General features: G+C 31.6%; 1 protein-coding gene and 1 pseudogene across 1 annotated transcript; both read right to left on the reverse strand.

Moving 5' to 3' along the window:
• Positions 1–348: 348 nt before the first annotated feature.
• On the reverse strand, positions 349–2931 carry LOC114181416 (subtilisin-like protease SBT1.3 pseudogene; annotated as a pseudogene).
• Positions 2932–7313: 4382 nt separating this feature from the next.
• On the reverse strand, positions 7314–10621 carry LOC114181249 (cytochrome P450 704C1-like). Its single transcript, XM_028067652.2, has 6 exons — positions 10251–10621; positions 9926–10141; positions 9546–9839; positions 8671–8991; positions 8261–8464; positions 7314–7825 (listed from the first exon to the last, which is right to left on the reverse strand). The coding sequence occupies exons 1-6, from the start codon at positions 10548–10550 to the stop codon at positions 7634–7636; spliced, it is 1527 nt and encodes a 508-aa protein (XP_027923453.2). The 5' UTR covers positions 10551–10621; the 3' UTR covers positions 7314–7633.
• Between the last annotated feature and the right edge of the window lie 2597 nt (positions 10622–13218).

Genomic DNA, 13218 nt, shown 5'->3' on the forward strand with positions numbered 1-13218 from the left:
GTATTCATATTGTTCAATTCCTTAGTCCAAAATTCAGATACTAAATGTTGGAGATCGGACATTTACTACAAATAAAACAATTTCATGGTATATAAGTGGATTACAACAGATTTTGTAGAATTGAATTAGGTTTAAAATCAAATTCTTAACACTGAATAAAAGAATATTCGGAAAGCATGAGTGTATGAACTAAAACAGTGGAGGAACGAGTAGTAGTTAATGTAATCACAGCAACTGAGATTTGAGAATCAGAAATAAGTTCCATGTTTGTTGGAAATTTTTAAGCATTTTGCAACTTTGAATTTATGAATTATACGTGAATGAAGAAGATGTTGATCGAGTCCAAGGTGGAGGAAGTGGAACATAGGATAGAATACTAAAATAATAACTTTTCTGGTGATACAAAAGGATGAACTTCTAATTCCTAATACAGAAGATTTTCTTATTGCAACAAAGAAACACTACAGAAGGTTGAAATTCACATTGGTGGTGCCAGCCATGTTATCACAATGGGGCTTCTCACAGTGTGCAAACCATCCTTCCATATCAAACTTCCAAATTCTGGAGATGTTTGCCGAACCCTTGGTGTGAATGTAATCTTGTAAGACAGCTTTTGGTGTTGTTTTGTGAAATTCAGAGTTTCAGGCTCAACTTTGACAGAAGCACCTTCGAATGGAGAGACAACAACTTGGTATTTGGAATCAGGAGGGCCAACATTGGTGACAGTTCTGTGAACAATGACAGGACTGGAGAATGAAGTGGGTGTTTTCTGAGTAAAGAATGATGATATGGCTGGGTAGTTCAAGTCCCCTGGACTGGGAAGAGAGTGTTTGCAAGATCTGTTGGAGTATTTGGCAAAAACTTGTAGTTGGGTTGGAGTCAGATTCTGTGTGCATAGGAATTCAAAGTAGTCCTGTGGCTCAATGTCATATACCAAACCAGGGTCAAGAGCTCTGATAGGGTCAATGTGTCCAGAACCATGATCATAAGGACTTGAAGGTTTAGCAGTTGAGGCATCTGTGAGAGTTTTTCTGGTGTTGTCAAGAACATAAGCAGTAGTCATCAAAGCAGATTTTATAGCAGCAGGGCTCCACTCAGGGTGATTGGCTTTAAGAAAAGCTGCTACACCACTCACATGTGGGCATGACATTGAGGTTCCAGAGAGTATATTGAACTTCTCTTTTCTGTTGTCCACTTTCAAACCTGATGGACCAATGGCCTCACTCCATGCAGCAAGAATGTTCACCCCAGGAGCCACTAAATCAGGCTTCAGAATTTCAAGGCTCAGAAAATTAGGCCCTCTTGATGAAAATGCTGCCACTACAGGAGATGGCCTTATTCCCAACCTAGTACCTTTAAAAGCTAGAGTTGCAGTAGCACTTTTACTAGATAGGACATAGCTTTTGAGATCTTTTCCTTCTTTTTCTCCTATTGCAACTGCTGGAAGGAGGTGGCAATCAGCAACTAGTTCTTCTCCATTAGCTTCAGTATTTGTGAGAATCATTCCCACCCCTCCTGCACTTCTCACCACATAACCCTTTTGCACTCTAGGACTAAGGCCTCTATCACAAACAACTATCTTTCCTGAAACCACTTTAGGATCCAAAGTCCCTTCCAAGCACATGGATCTTGGATCAACCCTGCTAGAGTTGCTCCCCAAGTACACCAAAGGGTATTGTTTCTGAATTGAAAGCACACTTTGCCCTTTGTAGAGTGAAACTCCGGTCACTATTTTACCATTTCCAAGCTTAACTTCTGCTGGAAAATCTCTATCCATTGTGCTGGCTCCAACTGTGGTGATCCATGGTGAAACATTGGTGAGGCTAGCTGGATCAGGTCCTGCATTTCCTGCAGAACATGAAACAAAAACACCCTTCTCCATTGCTCCAAATGCAGCAACAGATAAACTGTCACGGTAGTAAGAGGAGACTCCACCACCCAAAGAGATGGAAAGAATATCCACTCCATCAGCCACAGCTGCATCAATAGCTGACACAATATCTGAGCTGAAGCACCCACCAATCCAACACACTTTGTAAGCTGCAATCCTTGAACCTGGTGCCATTCCTCTTGCTGTGCCATTAGCATAACCAAGAAGGTTAGCCCCAAGCACAGGAGAGCCACCAACTGTAGCTGCTGTGTGAGTGCCATGCCCATCTTGATCTCTTGGTGATTTGTACTCCTTCTGCTCATTAATTCTACCAATTGCTGCTTCATATCCATGGTAGAACACTCTTGCCCCCACAACCTTTCTATTGCAGTGACTTTTTGTGAATCCTGTTCCAATCTCACAGGCACCTTTCCAATGAGCAGGTACTGGTCCCATGCCTACATCTTTGAAGCTTTCACTCTCAGGCCAAATCCCAGTGTCCAACACTCCCACTATAACATCATGGCCAGAAAACTTTTCTGACCACATGTTAGGGGCTTTTGCTGGTTCAAGCCTGAGGAATGCAGGACTTCTTGTGGTGTGTAGCTCATACTTTGTGTCTGGGAATATGGCCACAACTCCTTCTTCAGCCTCTAGCTTCTTAGCTTCTCCTTCAGTCAACTTAGCTGCAACACCATGAAAAGCATTCTGGTAAGTGTAGATAATTCTCTTCTCACTCTCCGCATCAGCTTCTTCTGGAGATGTGGACAGTGCTGATTTCAGCTTTGATGAATACCATTCTATGTGGTTGGTGAAGGCTTTTGGCATTACTGACTTATCCATTTGAACGAGGTAAGTCTTCTTGGCAAATTGAGCATTTGCAGAGAACAACATTGTTAGAACTAGGAGACAGCTTGTAAGAAAACAACCCATGTTTCCCATAATGATCTTGGCCATGTTTCATGCCAAAGAAGGAGAAAGGTAGAGTGTTTGAAGAAGGGTGTTGGGTTAAAAGGAAGGAAGTGTGAAGAGATATATAAGGGGTTTGTGCTTCATAATTTACCTGTCATCTTGAGGTTGCAATATTAAATACTAGAATGGAGAGACCGCTGTCGAATTTGGATTTTCTTGTTCGATTTTTAAGATATGCCTTCAAAATATTTCAATAGACACTGATTTTAATATTTTAAAATATATTAAAAATATTTTTAAAATACTAAAATCAGTATATTATTTATGCTCGTAATAGTATAAAAAAAATCATTATGGACTCCTGTGTTCCAGTTATGGACGTAAAAAAAAATTCGTGCAAAAATTTGCGGATAAAACTCAACGGATAGAAAATGAATATTGTAAATGGATATTTGCGGATAAAGTGTATGACATATTAACGGGACGAGTACGGTGTATCATAATATTCGTACTCGTAGATAACTGTATCTGTTATACTCTAATTTAAATTAAAAAAATAAATAAATAAATTAAAATATTAACATATTTATTTTGAATGAGTTATTTTTTTTATCAATTATTTCGAAAATAAAATCATTTATTTGTAAAATGTCATTCAATACTATTTAAATGAATTATTCAGACTTTGTTTGAAATTTATGAATGTTATGTATTATATTTTATTTGCATTTACCATTAAAATATGTTATTAACTATCTATTTTTTATTTTTTTAAATATTTGTGGGTACTCGTGAATATCCGTAGATATTAAAAAAGTATGCAGGTATCCGTTATAAATACAAGTACGAAACAAATATTTATTCAACCGGTAAAGTACGGGAAAAGAAGTACTACCCATATCCTGTCCACCCAGTTGACATTATCCACCCAGTTGACATCCCTAGTCCCGGCATAAAGGTAGGTGGTTGTTTTATGTGTGAGTTCTGGTGGCTGGTATGAAGTTACTGCATGGTTAAGGTCTTCTGACATCCTTGCAAAACTGTTTCTTGATTGATGCATGCACTTTGTGCTCTGCATAATTATTTTAGTCATTACTTTTGAACAAGCTGCTACGTATGAGATTGGGGACCTTAATGTAGTTTGTGCTATCTTGTTAGTCACACAGTTACTTTAAGGAATGATTATATAGTTGCAATTATAATGGTGGTTGTGTATGGTGAAATCAATTGAATTTGTTTATGTAAGTTTATAGTGAGAGAGAGTACGGAATTTGAAGTTGTTTCCCTACTCTAACAATGAAAGGATACTCCAAAAAAACTAGAGGAAAAATTTGAGAAGGAAAAAGTCTCAAAACACCATTTACATGTAAAAGTTGATTTTTAAATTTAAATTTTTTTTTAAAATTTAAGAAAAAATTAATAAAGGATAATAAAAGATAGCATCAAATGAATGGAAAAAATTAGTGTTGTAATATCATTATCTTTCAAGAATGCAAGTTCAAATTGTCATTCTGTATCTAATTTTCAATAAAATGTACATTTAAACGCAATTAGCAATTGTTTTTACTTAAATTATTTTGATCAATGTATGAATACATTACATGTATTAGATATGACACGCGTATGATATGTCGATATATTTATCTTGAAGATAATAGGACATTACATGTGATATATACATATTGAAAAATGTACAAAAATTCTTAAAAATATTAAAAATATGTGATTATTATTGTGTGAATCTAAGTTAAAATCATATGTATTAAACATTGTCCAAAAAAAATTATAGTATCATCATTATAAAAGTACTACTGCTTTATAGATTGAATAATTTATTTAATATTAATAAATAATCCTAAAATATCAGACACAAATACATATTGAACGCAAATAGATAAAGCAAATTGAAGTATTGATACATCATAAAATTACATCACTTATCCAACACTGACAAAAAATATATATTTTATATTGGTTAATAATAACAAATGTAAAAACGTAATTTTCCATGTGGATTAGAGTTATAACCAACATATAATCCTTATGGTCTAAATAATTAAAAAAATACAATTTACTTTTGTTAACTAACATTACAATAAAATGTTTTGTTAACAACAAATTTTAGTGACTAAAAGTAGTTAGTCACTATAGTAACCAATTTAGATATCAATTTATAAAATAAAAAATTGTTAGTTACTAAAATAGTCATTATTATAAATAAAAAAATTATACGTAGTTAAATGTAAATAAAAATGATTAAATATGTAAATAAAAATGATTAAATATGTTAACTCCATGTCTGATACAAAATGAAAACTAACCTGAGTCTTCCAACTGAAATCCAAAGAGACTATTAAGTATTAGTCCTGAAATTGATTCTTTATCTTTATTTATAGTAAAAAGATTAGCATTTCTTCAATATGAATTTTATACCCTCAAAAAGTATTTATATTTAGGGTTAAATATGTTTTTGTCTATTAACTTTCGATAAATTTTGAAATTAGTCTATTTTAAAATTTTGGACCAATTTAGTTTTTTATCTTTCGAAACACGTGGATTTAGTCATTTTAATCAAATTTTGTTAGGTTTATTTGATGTTTCGTACACATTTCAAGATTGTATTTGAATTGTTTATACTATTTAACACATCTTTGCTTTAATGTTAAGTCAAATACTATTATGAGACGCGTTTGAAATGTCAAATAAACTTAACATTATTTGATTAAAAGATTAAATTGATGTATTTCAAAAGATGAAGGACTAAATTGATTCAAAATTTCGAAATAAACTAATTTCAAAATTCACCCAAAGTTAAGGGACAAAAAACATATTTAACTCTTATATTATGACAATTATATTAGATTTATTATGATACTTAAATTTTTTTTACCAACTTCTTTCTCTTCCACTTTTTTACTTTCTTTATTATCAAAGTTATAATCTATCCTCTTTCATCTTTCACAATTAATATTAATTGATTTTTTTTTCCTACCATTTTCTTTTAAAGAAAGTTTAATATTGTGAACTTATTCCAAAGCTCATCATATCTTCTTCTCTCTCTCTTTTTTTTTTCATTCAAAATCTTTTAACTACTATGTATATTAAAATGACATATCTATGTCATAATAGTGAAATGAGAATTGCCTCCCTATATATTATAAATTGAGTTAATATTTAGTTGACATGAAATCTTTGATACACATTGTCATAAAACTAGCTTAAAAAATACTAGCTTAAAAAAAGGAGAATGGTTATCATTTATATATATATATATATATATATATATATATATATATATATATATAAATTAGTCTAATTTGATGTTAAATCTCTAATATATAAAGACATATTATTGGTATCTCCTTAATATTATCACCCTTAAGAGATTCGAGAGTAGATGTTGTTCATCTCTATAAAAAACCTCTCCATAGCATATTCTAGCATGCAAATAAGAAGTACGCTATCTTTTTCTAATTCTCGAAAGCATTACACATGATAAATGTTACATAATCCGCATAAATCATAAATTAGAAGTATTTCCTGAGGCGTAAGGGATCACGATCACTGTTCTTAAGAATTTATTCGTTGTATGTGTTTAAATTCTATAGGATACAACAAGAACATCTCGAATATCCCAAAGATCTCATAATCTAGTAAGATAAACAACTCTTTACAGAGTATCAATAAACCCAGGATATAATATCTTAGATAAAGAGTACATAAAATAATAATAGAGTATAGAATGTAGCGATGAGTAGAAATAAAAGTCTGAAGGTGTGTCTTAGGAGGAAACATAAAATACTTATTGATAGGTGGAGAGAGGGGTTGATAAGACAAAAACGGTTAAAAAATATTGATGTTGATATAAATACCAAATCAAAACAGTTGCACCAATAATAGTCAAAAACTGAGAAGTAATGAGAAATGCAACGGTAATATATTTTGCAATATATTAAACCACCATTTTTACAACATAAATAAGTTTTAATCTGTGTAAAAATTAATTAGAAAAATTGTAAAACTTATTCATGCACAAATCCAACTTCTACAAAATAATTTATTCGTAAATTAATTCTAATTTATGAAAGTTGAAATTGTTTTTCTATAAGAACTACTTCAAGAATGTTATCAAATATATCCTTAAACCAACTATGTCAACCATCTCGGGTGTCACAAGTATTATAATAAAGATTTTATTGTAACATTTTATATCTCACAATAAGGTGACGTAGTTACAGATAAAAAATGCTATTAAATGTATGTTTTAAATTAGGGTTAAATATGTTTTTGGTCCCTCAAGTTTGAGGGAAATTTGGGTTTAATCCCTCATTAAAACTTTTGATCAATTTAGTCCTTCATCTTCCAAAATGCATGAATTTAGTCCTTTTAACCAAATTTTGTTAAGTTTATCTGACATTTCAAGCGCATTTCATGATAGTATTTAAATTATTTATACTGTTTGACACATTTTTGCTTCAATGTTAACTTAAATACTATCATGAAATGCGCTCGAAACGTCAGATAAACTTAACAAAATTTGGTTAAAAGGACTAAATTCACGCATTTTGAAAGATGAAGGACTAAATTGGTCAAAAGTTTTGATGAGGGACTAATTCCAAATTTCGCTGAAACTTGAGGGACCAAAAACATATTTAACCCTTTAAATTAAACAACTATTGTAATCTACACTGAAAATGAAGGATCCAGTTGAATTACAAGTCTATATCCATCCACTACACTGCTTTATTCACACTGCAGTAATGATATTCACCCACACGCAGTCTTTATTTTACCAATAATATTCCCAACACATTATCCATTGGTGATAATAAACCAGAACCGTTGTGATATTCAGTTTGGCTGGAATCTTTGAGAAGCATGCAGATGAAGACCACCATCAATGTGAAGAGTGAGCATAGTCTTATAATTCACCCATTCATTTTGGACACCCAGCTTGAATTTGTAGCTGTGACAAAGAACAGCAGCAAAAGTTTTCATCTGCCTATATGCAAAATCTTTCCCCAGACAAATTCTTGGACCGGCCTGCACAGTCACAACAACTTCAATTTCAAAGTTTCAATTACTCAAGAAAGCAGTGTGCTTTTACTCAAAATTATATATTATAGTAGAATCAAGAAAGTTCGCTAGGATAGACATTATCAGACTTTGATACCATATTAGAAGTGGGTTTTAAGCTTAACTCAATTCCACAAAACCGACGTGTAAGGTGAGGTTTGTATCTTATTTATATATTATGAAATTGCTTTATCTCTAGTCGACATGGGATTTCCAACAAAAAGTACCGCATACCAGACCAGATAAAATCGAGAAAAAGGACTAGTATATAAGTAGAAAGATCTATTGTGTTAACTTTTTGGTTAAAAGTTGTATATGATCTATTCTATAGATTTTTTCACTCCCTTCGTGAAAACCTAACACATTCTTCACATATTGTCAAAGTTTTCATAATAAGCTAACCTGAAAGGCTGTGAACTTGAAAGGACTTTCTGGTTGAAAAGTTCCAGTTTCATCAAGCCATCTCTCTGGTAGAAATTCATCTGCATCTTCACCCCAGATGAATTCCATCCTACCCATGGAATATGACTGATATGATATAGAATCACCTTTCCTAATTCTAAATCCATCAGGTAAAGTTTCATCTGATAAGCAAAGTTTCCCATCCTGTAGCATCATCACAGATAAAATCTTTAGACAGAATATGGACTCTTAAGGGAGATGGTGATAAAATGCAGAATGATAAATTGTTAAAGTTTGTTAAAATATTAACAGTTCTTTCTTCACACTTTAACTTCTGAAGTGTTGATGCTGTTTCTTTTTGGTTTTTTAACGTTTGATTTTAATGCATATATAGTGCACAAGTTCATTACAAGTGGAACCGCAGGGTAAAGTCTGAGTGTTTCAGTTAAAGCTGCATGCAAATAGTGCATTTTTCCCAGGGCCTCATCGGTTAAGCTATCTGCGAGTTCTTCAATACTACAAGTGTTCTTCAATTCTGTTACTTCTCCAACTTCATGCACAACTTTTTCTTGGATATGAGGGTGCTTGCATAGCATGTAAAAGAACCAGGAAAGAGTAGCAGCTGTTGTATCTCTTCCTGCAATCACGAAGCTGAGAATAATGTCTCTTAGGTACTTGGGATCTGTCTCATTCAGTGCCAGAAACCTTGACACCATATCTGCTTTTTTCTCCTGTCAATAGATATACATATCAAATCACAAGAATTTAATATCTATGCTCAATTGTCGTAAATTTTTCTTAGAATTTGAATCCGTCAAAAATTGAATTTTAAGTTTAACTAAACTTTATAAAACCGATGTGTAAGGTGAGATTTAGACCTATTTATATATTATAAATTAGTCTTATGTGAGACTTCCAACACACTTTCTCACACGTCGAGACATATCTCGATCGTGGTACTAAACATTAATGGTACGGGTATTTCAATAATGGATAAAATAATAGATTCAACAAACATACAATTTCATTAAGATAGATTCTAATTTATGACTCTGATGTAAGATGAGATCTGCATCACTTATATATTATAACTTGACCTTATTTCTAGTTGATGTAGGGCTAGAGATAAAGTCAATTCACCATACAAGTCATAGGTTGAGTTAAGCCTTACAATATGTAACAATTTATGACTCTATGCCATTGCCAGCTTAAAAATCCTTCCCATTGTGAATGCCTATATTATTTACTCTTAATATAACAAGAGGGGTGAAAAAATTTGACTCACAGGAAAATCAGATTGTGAATTCTGCTGCACTTGCTCTGTCTTGATTGTGATTAGTTTGTAAACAAAATCATCCACCTCTTTAATACGGTTTCTAAGTACTGCCTCTGATCCAATGTTGAGAAAACGCTTGAGCTTCCAGAAAACATCAACATACCGATACAGCGTTATAGCACTTGCTTCATCAAAGGCATTGGAGAATTGAGTGCCTTCTTCGTATGTTCCGTATATGGTGTTCAAGTCTACACCCAGGACAATCTTAAAGACCGAGTCTAAGGTTGATTTCATAAACAATTCCTGTCAATAAACACCATTGGATTAATATTATAGATTTTTTATTTTATTTATAATGGATTTCACCAATTTTTATAACAAAATCTTACTTGGAAATCAACTGGATTATTTGACGTAGCTGTTTTTGAAACAACTCCTGCAAGTTTTACTGCATTGGATTTGAACACTTGAAGGCTAAAATCTCTCACTGCTTTGGTGCCAATTTCATAGCTCGAAACCTTTCTCTGCTGTAGCCACTTCTCGCCGTCCACCGAGAATATTCCATCTCCTAAAAGATCTGTCAATTTCTCATAGTGGTACCAGCCCTGTAACAACAGCACACCAGAATAAAAGTGATAAAATTTCGAAGGAAGGGTGAAAAAGATTGTGTATTCAACTATTCAGACAAAAACTATAAGGTTAATTCGAAAGTACCTTCACATAGTTTGCAAAGTTTGTTTTGAGGATGTATTCAACGTTGACAGGGTCCACAGTGTAAATTTCGCTCCTGCGAAACCAAAGCAATCGGTAACTCTTGTGTTTTCTGGCAAGAGCAGTCATGTAATCGTGCAGATTGCGGAAGTTGAGCAGCAGTTCTAACATAGTTCCCGCAACCACATGGTACCTTCCTTTCTTGCACATGAAACTTCTGAATATCACAAACACTGTTATAGCTATAGCTGCAAAGGTTGCAATTGCAAACATTGGATCACAATGAAATTCCAAGAATCTCATGATGAGAAGATTTTAAGCTGGTCAGGAAGAAGATGAAGAGAGAGATAATTGGCAAAATGATTATTATATGATCATTTGCAATTGGAAGGAAAGTGCTTATATAGTATACTATAGTATGTGATGTTGACCATGAAGGTAGAAAAGTTTCTCATGTTGCATCCTCACATACAATAAAGGTTAAGTAACTAAATTGCGTTCTAAACTATTTTCAAGTAGGTATAGGTTCTCAAAGTAGAAGACCAACTTTAAGAGTGGTTCATTTTTTCTAAATTGGGTTTACGTGACCATTATTGTAACAATCATTTTAGGTAATATTAATGGACCGGTGTGAATATATTTATTAATCTGCATCAACAATAAATATGTAAGCTAATTATTAGTTATCTCTCAATTATTGATTTTTAATAAGACCAACTTCAAGGTTGATTTATATTGTTTTTCGTCTAAATTCTGAAGTCATGGAGGATGTGGAACAAGCTCCAACTCAAGTTCCAAAGGAAATAAAAGTTTATTTTAAAAAATATTTTTATTATCTCGATAAGATACTATTACAAATTCTCATATTATATAGGAATTTTCTTGCAAATTTCTTAAAAAACTTTATAAGAAAAGACTTTTTCCTACTATCTTTTCTAAAAATTTTAATTGACAAGTAATTCTTTCGTGGATAATTATTTCCTACAAAATTATAAAATTCGCAAGTATTTCTTATAAAATTTATTGCGAAAAGTGTTTTATACAAAATATTTTGTAAAAAAATTAGCAGTAATTTCTTACAATTTTTTTTCATAACAAAATTTATAAATATTTTCTAAAAAAAAATTCAAAACAAAATTAACACGAAATATAAATTTTTTTAGTAATAAGAAATGTTCGTTTTTAGAATTTTGTTTTCGTTTCCACATAACACAAATATTTCGATCATAAGGTTGTTGATATAACATTATTATGATCGATTATTGCATCCAAAAATTAAAATCTAAAATTTTATGGTTTTATTTAAAAAAAACGTCTCAAAACATTTAAAAAGAAAATTATATTTAAATTGTCCTTAATTTTGAACTATATAAGATAGTTATTTGTCCTAAAACATCAAAAAAACATTATAGTACTCAAAGTTTAATATTAAATCCTTTTATTTCTTTTAATAATATTAAGGGTGACTAATTTGAATCATGATTCTTTCTGTACTCTTTTATTCTTTTTAGCCCCTATATGTCTTTCTAAATTATTCACATAATTAATAGATTGTTGGGCCCTTAAATATATTGTTACATGTATATAGGTATATGCCAAAAAAGAAAATCGTTAAGAAAAAAAGTATTTCCATAATTAGTTCCAATATGTTGAAAAGTTATACTACATGTTATGGTAGATCTTCATCACCATGTTTCGCGCAGAAGAAATAGAATTAAAGAGGAGAGTGGGGTCGAAAGGTAGGAGGGGAATATTAATTGAGTTTGTTTGATTGAGAAAAAATAACTAATGAAAAGATAGTAGTATTTACTAAAATTCATATCAAATATTGTTCTTTTGAATTTATATACAAAAATTTGGTAGGATTTTTCTTAAGACAAAACTTATCAATGAAATAATAAAATTAGTAATCTAAGACTATTTATGAGATATTTTAATAATTCTGTAAGATGATTTTTTATATTAAAACTAGTTTTAATCTTTTTATCAAATTATATCATTATTTTTATATATTTTTTTATACCTTACAATTTTTTTTAATTGAAGATATCTTTTACTCCTTTTTCTTTTATAAATTATTTTGCTTTCACTTTATTTTTTCTAAACCAAGCAAACCATAAGTGACAAATAGTACCAAGTGTCCGTGGATTTTATTTTATTTTTTGACATTTTTCATCACTAGTTATTAGAAGTGTAAATTTAATCATAATCTTTAGGTCCAATCTTATCTACTCCTAAATAAGTCTCTTTAGGATTACTAAATGAGTAAGGTAAAAATAGTCTTAGTCCCTAAAGTCGCATATGATAGATGAGGATGAAGTAGGTTTGATCCCACCATAAAATTTTAATTAACTTTTAAGTACAACACATTTAGTCTAGATCAAATGTTAACCCAAGTTATTTCAATTCAAGGTCAACTCGAATCTACTCAGACCAAAGTTATTAGAGTTGAGTCGACGCAAAATAAAGGTCAAATCGAGTTGGCCAGAATCAAAGTTCAAGTCAAGGAAGTAGTTCGAGTTGAGCAGGTTAGAACAAATGTTAGGCAAAGTAAGTCAGATTGAAGATCAAAACGAGACAACCAACAGAAGGTGAGGCAAAGGACAAGATAAGCAAATTATGATCAAAATTCAAAACAAGTTGACCTGAAATGAAGATTGAGACAAGTTAGCTCCAACTGAAGATCAAAGCGGGACAGTCTGCCGGTACACTAATAAAAACAAATTTAATTTTTATTTCCAAAATGCTAAACAATAAAAAACTACTTTTTATTTATAAAAAGTTGGAGTCCGTCAGACCTATCTTGAAAAAAGTTGAAAAGTTGTATAAAAGAGTAGTCTCCCAAACCCATGCTAAATAAAAAAAAAGTTAAAGTTTTATTTATATAGGTGTAGCAACAACCAAACTCATGCTAAATAATAAAATAAGTTAAATTTTATTTATAAAGGGGTGGTGCCAAAGCAAGCTCACA

The sequence above is a fragment of the Vigna unguiculata genome, chromosome 4, assembly GCF_037176805.1.
Source record: "Vigna unguiculata cultivar grain cowpea cultivar isolate G323 ecotype 2 chromosome 4, ASM3717680v1, whole genome shotgun sequence".
In the NCBI taxonomy this organism is placed as follows: Eukaryota; Viridiplantae; Streptophyta; class Magnoliopsida; order Fabales; family Fabaceae; genus Vigna; species Vigna unguiculata.